This window comes from Bison bison, unplaced genomic scaffold (genome assembly GCF_000754665.1).
Source record: "Bison bison bison isolate TAMUID 2011002044 unplaced genomic scaffold, Bison_UMD1.0 scf7180017864212, whole genome shotgun sequence".
Classification (NCBI taxonomy): Eukaryota; Metazoa; Chordata; class Mammalia; order Artiodactyla; family Bovidae; genus Bison; species Bison bison.
In genome coordinates this window covers 223111-241812 of record NW_011494784.1, presented here as the reverse complement: position 1 = coordinate 241812, position 18702 = coordinate 223111, and the positions used below count along the sequence as shown (strand labels likewise).

At 37.5% G+C, this 18702-nt stretch overlaps 1 protein-coding gene across 1 annotated transcript in view; it reads right to left on the bottom strand.

Moving 5' to 3' along the window:
- Positions 1-736: 736 nt before the first annotated feature.
- The window catches only part of TMC1 (transmembrane channel-like 1), a 137340-nt gene continuing 119374 nt past the window's right edge, over positions 737-18702 (bottom strand). The window contains exons 15-20 of the mRNA XM_010844885.1: positions 18080-18147; positions 11836-12075; positions 6952-7077; positions 3386-3464; positions 3228-3279; positions 737-1514 (exon numbers count right to left, since the gene is read on the bottom strand). Of these exons, the coding sequence (XP_010843187.1) occupies positions 1492-1514; positions 3228-3279; positions 3386-3464; positions 6952-7077; positions 11836-12075; positions 18080-18147 (588 nt within the window). The 3' untranslated portion in view covers positions 737-1491. The remainder of the gene's footprint in view (positions 1515-3227; positions 3280-3385; positions 3465-6951; positions 7078-11835; positions 12076-18079; positions 18148-18702) is intronic.

Sequence of the window (18702 nt, the reverse complement as noted above, 5' to 3'; positions counted from 1 at the left end):
GTACAATCTGGATAGGAAAGATGATTCATGCATATAATTTTTTTTTAATTACAAATTACAGAAAAATCAGTAGAATAACAAACTCTAAGTTAAAGACAGGCGAGTCCAAAGGGAGCCTATAAAGAGAGTTATATGATTGGTAATGGAGGCTAGTTAGGCAAATTTGACCAGAGGAAGTAATCTTGAATTTGGTTTGATGGAAGTGATGAGCACATGGATTGGCAGAAGAACAGAGTGCTCACTCTATGGCCAGAAAGAAAAACTCAAAGAGAGAGTAATACAAAATTAGTAAATCAATTGTAGGGAATGGCAGGCAAATTGGCTTAGCTGGGGATGGGGTAGGGGTGGTGGTAGAGACACTGAGTTAAGAGATATAACTGAAGTCATGAAACAAAGTTGGCTGAGTGCATTGACTGTTACTAGTCAAAGTCAATTTCAATTTTAACAAGATAATAATGTTTAAACATAGGTATAAATCACCCCCCTATAATAGTATGTATTTTCCTAACCTTAACAAAAAAGCAAAGAAAAGGTATAGAATTTTAGGCTCCAAACTCAGGAGATATGATTATTGGAGGTCGTGATCAGACTGTGATGGAATAGTACTCACTTAATGGTATCATTTTTCTTTTAACTCACAAAGTTATATTTAAAGTAAGCTGCTGCTACTGCTAAGTCACTTCAGTCGTGTCCAACTCTGTGCGACCCCATAGACGGCAGCCCACCAGGCTCTACTGTCCCTGGGATTCTCCAGGCAAGAACACTGGAGTGGGTTGCCATTTCCTTCTCCAGTATTTAAAGTAAAGTAAGACTTGTATACTTCCTCACGGTGTCAAGACCTTCAACCCAGTGTTGATAAGGCCCCTAATTCACTTGGGATTTTTCTTCTAAAAAACCCATTCCTTCTCATACTGAATCCAGCATAAACAAAAAGGTTTTGGGTATGCATTTGTGGATGAACCATGGATGGGGAGACAGAATGAAAAAGGAAAACAAGATAATTTCAAAAAAGTGAGTTAATGAATGATTACAATGAATACTTTATCAAGATATTTCTGAATTCAGAAGAAAAAAAAAGGGTGAAATACCCCCATTTCCAGACTAAGAAAACTAAGGCAGAAGAAATGTATAAAATGAAAGTCCATATGAGCAAAAGGTTTTTAAATTAACCTAGCAAGTAAGCTAGTGATCCATACTGCAGGATCACCACACTTTTAAACTCAATTCATTAAAGAAAATGTCAGGGGAGTGGTTCAGGGGAGAAAGTGGTGGTGGGGGAACAAATCCTTAATTTGGAATAAGGTAGAGATCCTTGATTTTTAGTTAGGGCAAGTGATGCCTTGATTGATCATCGAGACCTTGATAATCCATCAGGTTTAGAACAGGGTAGAATCAACTCTTCATGCTTTGTCCTCTGGGCCTTCACGAAAGTCACTGACTTAGAAATGCGTGATGAGGAATACTTCTGGGCCTCCAGAATATCCATGAAAATTACTGGCCACCAGCAGCTGCAGCTATTCAAATTAAATAAATAAATAAGAGAGAGGAAGAAACAGAGAAAGAAGAAGAGATAAGGAAAAACTCGTTTCAGTGTGCATAATGGTTTTGAATGAGATGGCTTAAAAATCTGTATCTTCCAAATGTGCTCCATGTTGCCATAATATTTTTTGCCAAATATCTCTATATTTCTTATTTTACAAAATCTGCACAAATTCTAAAGACAAGAGAATAAAAGTTCTCTTTTGGTAACATTTATTCATTCATTACTGCTTATGTAATTAATATAGAAATGTATTCCTTTCAAATTTTTCCCAGTAAAAGAATTCCTCATTGTCCAGTAGATATTTAGTAGGTATTTATAGAGTGACTGATATATAAAGTCCTATATTAAGTCCTGAGGAAACAACTATAAATTATATAGTCTCTGTCTTCACAAAGGTTATACACATTTTTAAACAAATTATGGAAAAATATCAGAAAAACAGCATGCAATAACATCATATCACTATTTAAAAGGATAAAAAAAAACAATATGCCTTAGCTAGAATTCAGATCTTAGAAGTCAGAACATTTTGTCAATTATATCTCAACAGAGCTAAAAAAAAAAATTAATGCAGTTAAGAAACAAGTAGCAGAATGCAAAAAAAAAAAAAAAAAAAAAAAAAAAGCACACAAAACATAGGACAAATATAATCCAAGGATATGGCATTGGAAGTTGCTACATCCATTTATGCCGCCATAAAGGTTGGCCAACATAATAGGAATGTAGTATTGAAAGACCCACAGAGAAATGGGGCTCAGTCCTGATTGCTTCTAAACTTGGGGTAAAATGTGACTGGAAGTATTACATACCACACTCCTGTTCATTTGTGTGAGCTAATACTTTTCTTTTCTACTTAAGCTAATTTGGATTAAGGTTTTTTATTATTAACATTATTAATTATGGGGGAATGAGGAGTCCTACTAATATAAAGAGTTTTAGAATTAGAAATGAGGGAAGAGTTAGAAAAGATTTTCAAAAAATTCATCACTTTTCCATGTATAAGGCAAAACATATCAGTAATTTTGGCAAATAGTTTAAAAATTAAGAAAGATAGCACTAAGTCATGTCTGACTCTTTGTGACCCCATGGACTGTAGCCTACCAGGGTCCTCTGTCCATGGGATTCTCCAGACAAGAATGGGTTGCCATTTCTTGCTCCAGAGTATCTCCCTGACCCAGGAATCAAACCCAGGTCTCCAGCATTGCAGGCAGAGTCTTTACCAACTGAGCTACACAGGAAGTTAAAAATTAAAGAGGTTAATGAATTCGAGAACGCTCTGGGAAATCAATAAGAGGATTCTCTTAGTATCTTCCCAATGTGTCCATCTATGTATAAAAATGGTCAAAATGGGCAGGAGAGATTGTATATCTGTCTCTGCTATTTGCATAACTATATGGATGTTTTCTTAATCTTCCATCAATTAGTAAAAGCCCTTTCCTATCACTAATGCTACTTTTATGTTCCTGAATTTTTCTTTGTCTTTTCTTTCTCCCACTGGAAAATAACTGAACTCTCAGGATATGAAGCCTGAAAGGGCTGAAAAGGTGGACTGTAACGAGTATAAGATGACTTGCTATGGCAATAATGCCTCTCTGCACCAAATGCCCCATTTTGAGAGGGGGAAAAAAAAGGAAGAGCATACTGTTCATAGGGAAAAAGAACGCAAACATGACAGAGCTCAAACCTGCTCGTGCAGCTGCCATTTTCTTGTTTCGCATTTTGTTCTCCAAAGCTTGCTAGCAATAAAAAATAGTAAAAAAGAAGAACATGAGATTTCCTGGTGTTTTCTACAACTTTACATGAATGAAGACAAATATTTCTCTGAAATATATTGTATCCTACCTGTTTCATCTTCTTTTTTAGATCCAAATTTGCTGCCTTCTGGCCCTTTGCAGTAGCATTGAGATAATAGATGGTCAAACTAAATTCAAAAAAATAAAATGTATGGTATTTTTCAGGTCCTCAAGATTCTGCTTAAATTTACATTAATTAAATCATAGAATATTGGCCCTGGAGCGACTTTAGGATATTTTCTACTCTGAACTTCTGTTATGTAGATAAAAGACTGAAGTACAGAGAGGTGAAGAAGCATGTTCAGAACTACACAGTGACTACGGTGGATCTGGGAAGTGGCACCTAAGGCTCCTCCTTCACAGCCCAGGGCATTCTGTCTGATATACCTTACTGCCTAATTTTAGCTGTTCCTTGGAAATGTAGCAATATCATTTTATGTTATAATTGAAAATAGCATTTTAAATCGATACCAATGGCATCCAAGGGAAGAGGAAATCTCTTGAAGCTTAGGGAATGTGTAGAATAAAAAGGAGACTGACTCTCCACTTTAAATTCCCTCCTTGGGCTTTTACAACTAAGACTATAATCCTCAGTCATAGTTAATTAACATGGCCTTTTTATCCATAGGATGTGTTGTTTGCCTTTCTCTCTCCTTCGAAAGAAAATGTCTCAGAAAAGAATAGTCTTGGCATATAAGTGACATTTACATTTTCTCAAAAGAGCAAATTCCAGCCAAACATTTTTGCAAAAATAAACACATTCATCTTCACTTAAAGCAAAATAAACAAAGGGGAAAATGCAGTTTAAAAAAAAAGGTAACTGGCATTGCCCTTTATTGCAAATAACTGGATACTGGACACATTGCCTCTACTCCAACATGTCAGATCATAACCTTTATGAGCCATCTGCTGCTAGCATCACAATTATTAATATCGTTTCTGCTGGGTTTATTTCTTACACAAGTGTTGGGAGTTTGAATGACATTATATACCTGAAAACATCTGGTGTAATATCTGGCATGAAGTAGGTGCTTGATATATGTGTGTGTGTATTACAAGAATTTTCTTAGAAAAGTGTCTGGATTTGGAGGAATAACTCAAAGACCTCACAAATCATTTGCAGACTATAATTCTCTATTCATTCATTACTTTTTCTGTCTTGAGATACACCTTCAGTGAGGAATACTCATAGATCTTTTTTTAGTCTCCAAAGGAATGAAACTGCCTGCAGAATTAGCTTAAACTCAGTTACCCCAAAACCATCCAAGCTGATTGAATGTGATTCACTGGGGAAATTCAAAATGCTTGTAAACATTCTCTAATTAAAGGTAATAAAAAGCCAAACCAATTATATGGACACCATTAAGTGTTGAAGATGAGATCTCAGTATCTGAAATATCAAATCAACAATAAACTGAAATTCAGGTTTAAAATCAGAATGTCATAACTAAAATCAACCTTGTGGGACATCTATTTGATCTTACATCCTGCCAGGTTCCATCTGCTGCTGCTGGTGCTGCTAAGTCGCTTCAGTAGTGTCCGACTCTGTGCGACCCCATAGACGGCAGCCCACCAGGCTCCCCCATCTCTAGGATTCTCCAGGCAAGAACAATGGAGTGGGTTGCCAGTTCCTTCTCCAGCCTATATCAGGGGTTGTCAAACTATGGCCTCCAGGGCAAATCTGACTCCCAGCCTATTATGTATGACCCATGAACTAAGATTGGTTTTTATATTTTTAAAATAGTTCTAGAAGTATTTAAATCATATCCTCAACTTTGCCTCTTGGATCACAAAGCCTTAAGTATCTACTATTAATATCTTGGGCCTTTAAGGAAAACTGTGCTGACCATGGGTGTAGAACATCTCAGACAAGTGGCTTCCAACTCTTATGAGCATAATCATTCAGCCTGAACCAAGTGTTTGGTGCTAAATAAGTAGAGGGTGTGGAGGTGGGGAATAAGAAGACATGGGCTTGAATATACTTATTAGCCATTTGATTTGGGGCACATCTTCCATGTGCTTTCAATAATATGATTAATGTGGCCAACTTCTTAAGGTTATTGTGGAAATTAAATGGGTTAATAAATGAATCGTGCCTGGAACAAGGGCAGTGTTCATTCCTCTCCTATACCCCCAAGGCAGCTTATTAAATCTTTAATTAGCGGCATTAGAACAATGTTGCTCCTTTGTTTAGAAATAAATCTGTCTCTCACTAAGTTAAGAATATAGTCATAAAATCTGACATTAAGTTTTGTGTGTGTGTTTTAAAACAAGACTTCCTTTATACCACTAAAGCCACATGATACTTAATATGGTCTCCGTAGCTGCTGCATCATAAAAACTCGGAGAAGGAAAATCACTTCCAGGGCTATCTGGGGAAACATGCTGCCTCCAAGCAGGTTATGTTCTAACACATCTGCACCAGAGATTCACTATCAGATTCCTAACACCACCCCATGATCAAGGTTCTGTAATATAAAATAATCTGTTTTACTGTTTAATTATCCCTACAAGCTATTAGCTCTCCCTCAAAAACAGCACCATGGTGTAACAGGTGAGTGCTGGATTTACTGTCAAAGGCTTCCTATCATTTTGCTGTATTCTCACCTAGGGAAAAACCAGTTCCTGCCTCTAAGTCCATTTCTCAATTTATAAACTTGAAGATGACACCTGCCATCACAGATGTGGCTTGTGACCACAACCATTGCAGAGATCATCACAACAACTTGGCCCAGACCCAGTTCATTTACTTAAACTACTGGGAGTTCTCCCCTAGTCTTACCTTTATTTAAACAAATCAGAGTGTCAAGAGAGTCCACAAGAGTGGTTTCACTGACTGAGAGCAGTAGCAGTTCCAGACTTTTCATTTATGAGGGACTTGGGGTTTGAAAGGAAGGGCTGGGGCACTTTTTGCAGCTCTTCCACAGGAAGCATATTTTCTTTGCTTAGAATGCAAGTTTATCTGTGGTGGCCAAGAGTCAGAAACCAAAGAAAGTCATATGGGAACAAAAGCACCCTCTCAAGTTGCCCTTTGGGCATCACCTCTGACTTTGAAAGGAAAGACTAAATGACCTTTCCAAGAGCCTTCTGGTCCTCTGATTCTATTATGGGCAGACACAGTTATTGATGGCCTTCTAGGAACAAGGACAGGGTAATTTTTAAGACCCTTTAAGCCTTCAGCCCTGAAACACAGCCCATAGGGCCCTCAAGGGGAATATTAACTTAGAGGCTCATCATTTCTATGTGTTTACAGCCATCTGCTTTATGGAAAAAGAGGTGGGGGCAGGGGCGGGAGGGAAGCCTGATGTGCTGATTAGATTTAGCATTTATGTTTCCCTTGCTTTAGCTGTTTACTGATAATTATTTTGGTTACTTGGGAACAAATCTTATAATCCTAGGCTGGCAAATATAGATGCAGATGGCTATGAATTACATGCAATAGGATGAGAATATGGCTCATGAATTTTAGCTTCTCACCACCGTGTAATCAGTGCTGAATTTGGTTAGGTTACAGCACAACCCCTGGGGAGAAAGAGAGAGTTGAAAACACTGAAATTTAAAAGGAGCAGGAAGAACATCACAAAGGCTCTTTCTATGAGGAGGGAAAGCACATACGCCATGACCAGAACAACAGCAATAACCAGTCCAGGATTAGAAAGCTGTCTCAAGATCTTTGCCATCCAGCTTGGGAAATCATGCTCCAGCGTTTCTCCAATGACTTCAAACATCCTATTTTTGCCACTGAAAAAAAAGAGAGACGTTTATTTTAAACAGATGTAAAAACCATGGTTACATCAAGAAAACGAGAAATCCTTCTCAAACACTGCCTAAGTACTCTTTCAGGTTAGAAATCTGCTGTTTAGCTACAGCTTCTGATACTTCAAACTCATACTGTCAACATATGGATAAGATATGAGAAATGTTATACCAATGCAAACACAGAGACCAAGCAGTTAGGAAATTAATAATAGAATCAGGAGGTTTTTTTTGTTTTTGTTTTAAATTTTTATTGGAACATAGTTGATTTACAATGTTGTGTTAGTTTCAGGTGTACCTCAAAGTAAATCATTTACACATATACATACATCCACTCCTTTTTAGATTCTTTTCCCCTGGAGGTCATTGAGCAGATTTCCCTGTGCTATACAGTAGGTCTTTATTAGTTATCTATTTTATAGATAGCAGTGTGTATATGTCAATCTCAATCTCCCAATTTATCCCTTTCCCTCAGGAGAAGACTTTTTAAAGTTATATTTCTAAGGTTTGGGTTACTTTGTGAATAAATATATAAAATATGAATATATAAAGTAATATCCATCATGCAAAATTATTTTTTTCTGAATATGCATATAGATTTTGCTATAAAATGTGTCATTTTCAGAAAAGATATTGAATTTTTTACCAGCAAATTGTATGTATCATGAGAATAAAGGTTGATATAACACTGAGTAGAATATTTTCACTTTACTTTTGTCTTTTGATCTTTATACATTCTTAACCTTTAAATAAACATGACCCACAAGTCCCAGATCAGATTTTTTCTCTCCTGATCTAACTAATTGTATCTTTTAGTAGACTGGAAGTGACTTCAACTATCTTGTTAGGAGTCACTAGACTACAGAGATATAAATTTTGCTTCACAAATTATAGATCTACACACTAATTAGCAAAACCTATGATACATAAGAGGGAATGAAGCTTATTGACAATTTAAGATTATATCAACCTATCCCACCAAAATTTATCCTTCCTCGTCCATTCTAGCTGACCATGCTTTACCATGACATATGGAATATAGCCAAAGTGAGGAGACAGGCAGGGAGGACAAGAGAAGACAGAACTCACTCCCAACCCTTCTCCAGCCTCTCAGGCTGTGGCTAATGAATATCAGACTGGGGAAACTGGAATTTTACAAAATCATTCTTACCCCAAAAGTCTTCTCTGCATCTAGTGTATAAGAAATGTGAAGCTATTAGCATCTTTGAGGATTCTTGGGTGCCTTTTCCAGGTTAGGTCTCTTAGCAGGAGTCCAGATCTTTTATTATACACAAACTTTAGAGGCATCTACAAATCCCTGCAGTCCCTTTTTCTGACAGGTTAACCAAAATATGCCACTTTATCATATTCCCAGAAGTCTCTTCCAATCTGTTGTGAGTATACAGCTAAGTGAAATGCTACTGAACTTAAATTTACAGCTCTCTTGGGCATAGCTCCATCCACCCCAGATTAAAATAGTCTATGTCTGTCTTTTCAGCCAGATGGAAAGGCCCACCTGACCATAATTGATGCCCAACATGCCCCTACATCTCCTCTAGTGCTAGGTGCACAATAAACATTCTTCATTCATTAATTCAAATTACAGGCCCACACTCTACTGTGTTTGGACTTTTGAAATGAAAATATTCTGTCCCCAAGCTGTAGGGCTTCCTTTGTGGTTCAGCTGGTCTCAGGAGACTGGGATTCAATTCCTGGGTTGGGAAGATCCCCTGGAGAAGGGAAAGGCTACCCACTCCAGTATTCTGGCCTAGAGAATTCCATGGACTGTACAGTCCATGGGGTCACAAAGAGTTGGACATGACTGAGCAACTTTCACTTTCAAGCTGTAGAAGTCAGCTACACTATTAAGAAAAACTGATACATCAAATGAGTAATGTAATAACAGTGTCATGATATATAATATAAACCTATACATATTATATGATCTCAGTTTGAAGTCTGCATAAAAAAGAACACCATAACACAAAATGCCAAAATGCTGAGAGTTGTTATTTTGGGTCTTTGGGGTTATGGCTATGTGTATTTTCATTTGAAAATATTTCTATAATTTTCAGGTTTTCTAAGATAAACACATGTTTTCTTTGCAGCTAGATGAAAATACATAAAGTTATCATCACCATAACGTAGCAAGGAGGTGTGTGAGAACCTGTGTGTGTGCGCGTTCAGTCGCTTCAGTCATGCTTGACTCTTTGCGAACCCATGGACCGTAGTCCCCAGGCTCCTCTGTCCATGGGATTTTCCTGGCAAGGATACTGAAGTTGATTGCCATTTCCTTCCCTAGGTGTGAGAAACTAGAGAACTAGAAATTGTTCAGAATTATTAGTGAGGGCACTGTGGGGAGAAGCATCAAGTATCAGGAAATGTGGTCGAGCAATTAGAAAAATTTTCTTCATCTGGACACCAAAGAAATCATTTTTAAATTGTCAAACTGTTAAGGTAAATTCACTTCATGGCCTATTGGAATGATTTTCTGGAAAATTCACCCTCCCTGACCAGTTGTTATGATACCAGAACAAGCAGAATATCTCATCAAATTGCTTTGCAGAATTGGTCTTCTAAGGTATTGTAGTCATCTTACCTGAAAATGTACCTGCACTTGGGAAAGATTGGCCATGACTGTGTCCCCATTAATTTACTTCAAATGCATGTTTATCAATTTGCTGCCCACCCAGGTGCCACGTAGGGTCAAACCCCTCTCTAGGCAGGCTGGGCAGACCACCTCGAACTCAGGATCCCTTAGGATGGCAAGTCATGAGGTTCCTACTATTACGTGCTTTCTCACCTCACTACCAAGGTAGGAAAATGCTTTAAACTTTAAAATCCAATGAATAAACCAAGTATACATTCTTTTGCTCCAGGAAAAGTAGACTAAATAGATATACCCTTTTCCCAGTGCTCCACTAAAAATATTTACATTTCCTTCTTGATCTCAAAATAGTCATATATATATGACCATATGTATATACACACACACACACACACACACACACATATACACACGCGCACACACACACACACACACATACACACACACACACACACACACATACTGTTAATTTGCCAAAGTTTGCCAATTTGCCAAAGTTTGCCAATTTGGAAAGAGTTGGTCAAAATCAGATACTATTTCTTAGATACAGAATAATTTTTACTAATTAAAATAATAGTAACTCAGTGTGATTTAAAGAGAGGAAGAAGAATTAGGCTTCAAAAGCTAAAACTGTGCAGTAACCAGCTCAATGATATTTTTGTCAATGGACATTTCTTATCACTGCCCAGCTCCATGTTGGCCTTGTAGGGTTTCTCTTGAAGACTTCTCTTGAAGTGGATCCTGAGAAGGATCCACTTCCAATTAAAAAGTTAAAACTTATCCCGGATATTTACTTGTGTGGGTAATTTCCAATTAACTAAAGTTTTTAGATGGCTTTCTATCCTGAGCAATTGCTTTCAAAACTGAAGTTTCACATTTAGCCTCCAGATGTCACTGTTTGCATTATTTATTTCAGCTCACCTGGGTGGGGCAAGGAAACAGGACTTGACAACTTCAGCTTTCTGAATATATGACAGGACTCCAGCAGTTTGGCTTAATCAATAGGCTTAATGTTTTCTTTCTTTCTTTTCCAGTAAAGCAGTAATAACAGACTATTATTAAAATGAAAATATCTCCTTTATACTTAAGTCTGTGAGCAAGGAAATTTGACTTTAACAATTTGGTTCTGACGGCATGAAGAAGAAGTTACGTATGCCCATTATTGCATCATGTTTGTCATTCACATGACTTTTCACCTTCTTATTTCCTCACTGAAAAGTAGAAATAACTCAGATGCATGCTGATCAGTGACTCAACATGCTGAGATTCATGGGGGCACTGGTGGTAGAATGAAATCAATCCTCCAGACCTGGAGCCTTTGCTTTCTTAGGTAAGTGTCACAGACAGAACTCTGTCATAGAGAACTGTAGAGAAGTATATTTCTAAGTTAAAGAGCCTTCTTGACTCTTTATTACTGACTTGAGTGATTTATCCTTGTTATTTGAGGAGCATATACATGAGGAGCATCCTTAAATTTTTTACTAGCATGTAGAATTTGGATTATAAATGATGTGACTATCTTTATATACATTATTATCTAATAAGGATCCCACTTCCTAAGTATCTGGTGGAGTAATCTTTCTTTCTTTCTCCTCCCTCCCACCTTCCTCTTTCCTTCCCTCCCTGCATTTCCTCCCTTCATTTCCTCCCTCTCTCTCTCTTGCCCCTTCATCCTTCATCCCTCCATCCCTCTGACCCTTCCTTCCTTCCTCCCTTCCTTCCTATTTTTATTTTTTTCAATTAAGTGGTTCATGTTAGAAGTAATAGTAGCTTTCCAATGTCTGAATGAGATGACCTAGCACCAAGAAAATGTTCACATCTAGACTAGTGTAATCAAACCTTTCTCTTTGCTATCTCCTTACATGCAAATAGCTCAGATTCATTGTACATATTTCATGTGGGCAGAGCCTGAAGCAGTTAAATTAGTTTCCCTTTTATGACTGCCAATGAAAATCGATGGATCTTGCTTAAGAATTTCCATGCCCTATACTGAGTCTGAATACCCCAAAGATATCATTCCTATAGACCAAAATGTTTTTTGGGGGGAAAAATTATTGCTTATACAATGAGTGACCATTTTTTATCTCCACCTCTGAAAGAAAACTATGCCCAAAAGGAATCGCAAAGGTAAGAACCTGAAGGGGCCACAATCAAAAGATGGTGGGAGGGACACGATCATGTACAGGACGGGCATGGTGGACAGGAAGAGGATGAGCAAGAGCATTCCCAGGTAGAAGTTATTCGATCTGGAAGCCTTGAAGACCCTGGCCTCAGGAACATTGCAGCACATCACAGCCCAGCACTGGAAGTACATGGATGTATGGAGCCGAAGGATATTGATGCCTGGGAGGCTGGGAGCGAAGAAGGAGCCCATCCTAGAAAGAAGAACAGAACTCTTCTCACCATGGAGCTTCACTCCACAACGAAGTCACCAAGCATCTGTTTATTTTACATCGTGTTTATTTGCCAAAGGCAGAAATGTGTTGCCACTTTTAGTCACGTAAACCCTTTACATTAATAAACTTAATTTATTTCCATCTCTTATACACATTCTACCAATTCCCTGATTATTTCAGGTATTGCATATACGTCTTTCACAGAAACTGTGTTGATCACTCACTATATCCACTTAACACTGGTAAATTTAAACAACAGACCAAACAATATATTATATTAGTTTTACTTCTCTCTTCTACTTCTAAAAACAGTTTACTTTACCTTAGTGTTCATATCATTGATTACTATATCGAAAAATTTAGCTTCAAAAAAACTGAGTTGGACGCGACCGAGAGACTTCACTTTCACTTTTCACTTTCACACAATGGAGAAGGAAATCGCAACCCACTCCAGTATTCTTGCCTGGAGAATCCCAGGGACGGGGGAGCCTGGTGGGCTGCCATCTCTGGGGTCGCACAGAGTTGGACACGACTGAAGCAACTTAGCAGCAGCAGCAGCAACAAAAATTAAAAATTACCTTTTTTTTTTATAAGTAACTCTTAAAGCTATATTATATTCAAATAAACTGCAAATGTGTGTTAATTATTTTGTCATGGCTAGTTAATTTTTACTTAATGAAAGAAAAAGTTAAAACAAGTTTTTCTTATGTTCTTTTCTATTTGTGGTGGTTATGGTATTTTAGAGCTGATGGGAATAATCTGTGCCTAATAAGGACTATGTTTCTTTGATATTCAATTGTAAGCTTTATGTGTTTTTGAGATGAAAATTCGACACATCTATTTAATTTTGTTTATCTGTTTATTCTTTTACTTTAGTTTGTCCTGGAAGTCCACTGATCTGTACATGCAATTTTTTGAAAGTATTTTAAAATGCCACTTTTAAACAGGAACCATTTGGGTAAGGTCACTCTTGCTGACTTCAGTGGTTATTTCAACAAAATAAATTTCAGCTTCCATTGATGAGAAAATCCATTAGCACCATAAAGCCACATTAATTGCAATTTATTAATCCAAAATCCAAAAGTGGATACATGTACACTTTTTTCAGAAATACAAGCAGTGTCCTATCTTTTAAACTGTCCCAAATATAATAAAATCCAGCAATTCTAGTTAGGGTTTGCACATTCTATTTCCTGGTTACGTGGAAAAATTGTTTTAATTAATCCAATATAGATTTTGTATATTATATGGCAGAGACATTACTTTGTCAACATTACTTTGTCAAAGGTCTGTCTAGTCAAGGCTATGGTTTTTCCAGTGGTCATGTATGGATGTGAGAGTTGGACTATAAAGAAAGCTGAGCACCAAAGAATGGATGCTTTTGAACTGTGGTGTTGGAGAAGACTCTTGAGAGTCACTTGGACTGCAAGGAGATCAAACCAGTCCATCCTAAAGGAGATCAGTCCTGGGTGTTCATTGGAAGGACTGATGTTGAAACTGAAGCTCCAGTACTTTGGCCACCTGATGCGAAGAGCTGACTCATTGGAAAAGACCCTGATGCTGGGAAAGATTAAGGGCAGGAGGAGAAGGGGATGACAGAGGATGAGATGGTTGGATGGCATCACCGACTCAATGGATATGGGTTTGGGTAGATTCCGGCCATTGGTGATGGAGAGGGAGGCCTGGCGTGCTGCGGTTCATGGGGTCACAAAAGAGTCGGACGCGACTGAATGACTAAACTGAAGGCATAAGGGGTTGAGTTAGATGAAGAAGTTATTTTCTGCTATAATTGAACTTGTGCAACCCAATATTAAACCATTTCATTGAAAAGTGATAATTTGTTACAGTTTGTGTTGTCTTGTTGGTAGTTCCCATATAACAGATCTGAAAAATATTTAAACACACTAAACTGACCAAGGACTTTGTAGAAAAATGGACTATTTTTTTAAAAATGGTATGGACTTTGAGTGATGATGATTTGTCCATGTAGGTTCATCGCTTATAATAAAGGTACAGCATTGTGGAAGATGTCAACAGAGGCTGTGCGTGGGTAGGGGTGGGAGGTATATGGGAACTCTGTACTTTCCATTCAAAGTTGCGGTGAACCTTTAACTTCACTAACATATAAGGTGCATTAGTTTTTTAAAAATGAAGGTAAACTTTGCAACAACCTGGAACCCCAGAAATGTTAGCAGGTGAAAAAGTGACAGTCCCAGCTGAAGAGTCATAATTACAAAGCACTAGATTATATTCCCAAATGTCAATGTTTGTAATGCAATATACTTACAGATGATTACGCTTGCCTTCTCAAAGTCAGGCTTAGCCACCTGATTTATTTTGGCCAGTAAATTAGAGATAAAAATGAAGTGTCTCACTACTGGATGAAAACTTTAATAATGCTCTGGGTTTTTGTTCTCTTCTTTCTCTACTGCTCTGACCAGTGATGCTCCAGAAGGATCCTGTTCTGTCCTGATCTATGAGTCTATAATGAGAATAACTTACAGGAGCAGAGTCCTTTACTAACTCACATTTCACATGGAATAAACAAGAAATAAACTTTTCCTTTTCTAAGTCACTAAGATTTGGGGATTGTATGTCATTGGTACACAACTTAGTCTACCCTAAGATACAGTTTTGCACATAATTCAGGGTGCAAACTTGCATAATTTCACATACATGTGTATCTATACATAGGCATGTGTCATTTATCTGTATGCACACATGTACACTCATATACGTAAGTGCATATATAAGTAAATAAATTTAAGAATTTAAAAATAAATATCACACAGGCATTTCAAACAAATGACTCAAGAACATTAATCTAGAGAGATGCCAGCACAGTGATATCTGAATCTTAAAGCTCATTCCATCTTTGCCTGCTACTCACTAATCAGCTCAGCTCACTAAGTCCCTTACTCAGACCTGATCCCATCATCTGTCAGTTGAAGATCACTCTAATACCTTAGCCTTATAAAATGCTTTTCTTCCAAGAAGATCAAAGCAAATGAAAGCTTCTTTTATTTAGCTCTCCTTATTATTCTAGTGACATGGTACAGTGTCAGATAAATTACTCACATTTGATCAAGTGAGAAAACAAGATAGCAGACTGTGACAAGACTGGCAGGGAGATACAGGAGACGGTGTTGGAACAATGTCCAAACCCATCTTCTTTCTCACTGTGTGTTCTCTGCTACTACTATATCCTGCTCTGATAGAGACATGATCTTCTTCCATCATTTAAAAATATGATTACAAAATCTGTGCTGTCTGTTTTAAAAATATGTGTGTAATATAGTTTTACTGATCAGTTCATTTCAGTCGCTCAGTTCTGTCCGATTCATTGCAACCCCATGGACTGCAGCATGCCAGGCTTCCCTGTCTATCACCAACTCCCGAAGCTTGCTCAAACTCATGTCCGTCAAATCAGTGATACCATCCAACCATTTCATCCTATATCGTCCCATTCTCCTGCCTTCAATCTTGCCCAGAATCAGGGTCTTTTCTAATGAGTCAGTTCTTCGCATCAGGTGGCCAAAATATTGGAGTTTCAGCTTCAGCATCAGACCTCCAGTGAATATGAAGGACTAAATTCCTTTATGATTGACTGGTTTGATCTCCTTGAAGTCCAAAGGACTCTCAAGAGTCTTCTCCAACACCACAGTTCAAAAGCATCAATTCTTTGGCACTCAGCTTTCTTTATAGTCCAATTCTCACATCCATACATGACTACTAGAAAAGCCATAGCTTGGACTAGACAGACCCTTGTTGGCAAAGTAATGTCTCTGCTTTTTAATATGCTGTCTAGGTTGCTCATAGCTTTTCTTCCAAGGAGCTGATACTGATCATATTAGCTAATTCATAACAAAATGGATTTTACCTATGATTGACAATTGTTTATATCTGTGTAAATAGCTTACACTACTCAGAAACTCCTAAAGCAGTTATTGAATGTCTCCAGTCACAAACCAGTAACATTGAACACAAAATCTCCATAATATTTCAATTGTTTCTGTAGAAAATGGCCAAATTCGGGTATCAGATCCTTATGCCTCACAAAATAGTGTGAGTACAAGGGAGCCTACTAAACTTGGACTACACACTCCCCACACCACATCCCTACCCCCTCACCAATGTTCTGGGAAGGAGGAAAAGACCGTTTGTACAAAGGATTGACCCAAAAGTGAATGATACTTTTTTGCTTCTAGAACTCTGGGAAGCATGTAAATGTCTTATACACTCAAAAAACAGAATCACTTTCTAAAGTCCTCTTCAAACTAACCAGAAGCAAGATTCATCTGAAGGGTGAATATAGATAAAGTGAGAGTATAATGGTACTGCAAAGATTCTGATGATGGGTTTGCCAGAGAACTGAAGAGCATTTTTTTTTTTTGGATATTTAAGAATTTCAGTATGAATAATAGTGGACTAAATAAAGAGTGGCAAAATTACAGGTGAATCCAATCAGGACACAATTTAAGAGCTTTGCTCACAATGACAACAAATTTCTAGGTCAATCTGTTGTCTTCACTATGAAAGCACAGGAGAGAGGCACGCAGCATATGTCTGTACAAATGGTGCCCACCAGGCCTGAGGGATTTATGACACTCTGCATAAGAGCCAAGGAATTTTAAAACTGGTAGAAGGCAGTGGTTTCCCATTACCCCAACAGCAGTGTTAGCCATTTTCTGCCATGACAGCAGAATCCCCTACAGGAGATAAAAGAGCAGAAGGTGAGCCCTTTGCTGTCTCTGTAGACAGTCACACATTGAGCCACCTTGACTTTCCTCTCTGCCTGAAGAAGGATGCCTTTCACTCCTTAGTGACTCTCTGGACATATGAGCCATAAATAATGTGTAAAACTTGGAGCAAGAGAACAGAAATCACATTTTAAAACATACCTGACAATGGAGAAGAGGATCTCTTTATAGTCTTCTCTTCACAGGGCTTGACCTAGTGAGGCCCAGGAATTTGACGGGCCCCAACACAGGATAATGGAACCCTTGACTATAGCCTTTAGTTTATCTAAGCAAGATCATTTTAACATTTGCAGAGAGGTCTGCTTTCACAAAGGTTTAACGATTCAGACTAGCCGTGGTTATAGGAGTTGAGTAATATATGAAGCTAATGCAAAACTGACTCCAGTAACTAGCATATGTACTTAGGACAATGTTGTGATCACTGGCACAATATTTGCCCTGTGTCAATGGGATAAGGAAGCTCAGTTATAACTGCTTGTTGGTTGATATGTGTTAGTTAATTGTGGCAGATTTCCAAGACACATGGGCCCCCAGATGAATTTCCTGCTATGATTCAATTTTTATAGTCAAAAAAGTTTTCTACTGTATCAACTCATCTTAACATGTCAGGATTTACAGTGAAAATGCTTTCATTTAATAAAAGATACGACAATCCTTTGTACAGCAGAAGAAATAATTGTGATGTGCAAATGGCCCCATGAAACAAGTTACCAAAAAAAAATCATACTTCTAACTAAATCTTCCTAAAACATGTGTTTCATCTCTATCAAGTATTGAATTTGGTAAGGTAATATTTTTTTAAAGTAGCCATAAATTCCATTTAAAACATATTCAATAGTGACCACAAGTAAGTTTCTCAGAAAGGTCTTATATTAATTTCTTTCATTCTTAACATGCATTCATGGGATCATTAACATTTCCCTGTAAGATCCTAGTGTCACAAGATATAAAACTATACAAAGCATTCAAATAATCTAGAAGCCAGAACCTAGACTCCCAGTATTTGATGAAAAAGGGCTCTGCAAAACAGGAAGATGCCTTATAGAATTATTAAGACTTCAAATCTGGGCAGAAAAGTAAACTCTACACAGCCATTCACTCTGAAAAACACATGCTGAGTTAGGCACTGACTGTGGACTTCTCTGACACCAGGCTACAGTGCTTTGTGCAATAATGATCTTGCAGGCTCATTTCAAGTGATGAATTGTCCACAGTTGGCTTACCAGATCATTCCTTGATTGAAGATCAGAGCGAGGACATTGCCGCTGATGTCAAACTCAGTGTATGAAGGCTAGAGGAGACAGATATTCACATATGGATTAGCATCTCAAATGGCAAAAATTGAAAGGCAAGTTTTTCATATTTTTATATAATAGGTATGATTAGACTCTCAACTTCTTTCTAGAAGCAACAACAGCAGAATAATCAATATAATAAATAACTAGCAATACATAAAGCATCCTTTTTAACACCCCAAAACTCATTTTTAAATGCTATCGTTTGATGTGGAAATATGGTGAGACAGGCTCTCATACATTGCTGGCGAAGGTAAAACTCGGCGTATGTTTATAGAAAACAATTTGACAATATCTGATTCTCTTTGACCCTGTAAATTTACTTCCAGAAATTTGTTTTAACAAATTAATCCTAAATGCTGACAAATTTTAAGAAGCAGAGATAAAACCATCTAAATGTATAACTATGCTATGATATATATTGCAGCTAATACAATCAGTGTTGGAATGATATTTACCAGAGAAAACTATGCCCTAAGGTTAAACAAAAAAAATGTTAACATTATTTTTTCAACTCAATACAGAACTATTCATAAAGAAAAAACTTAAAA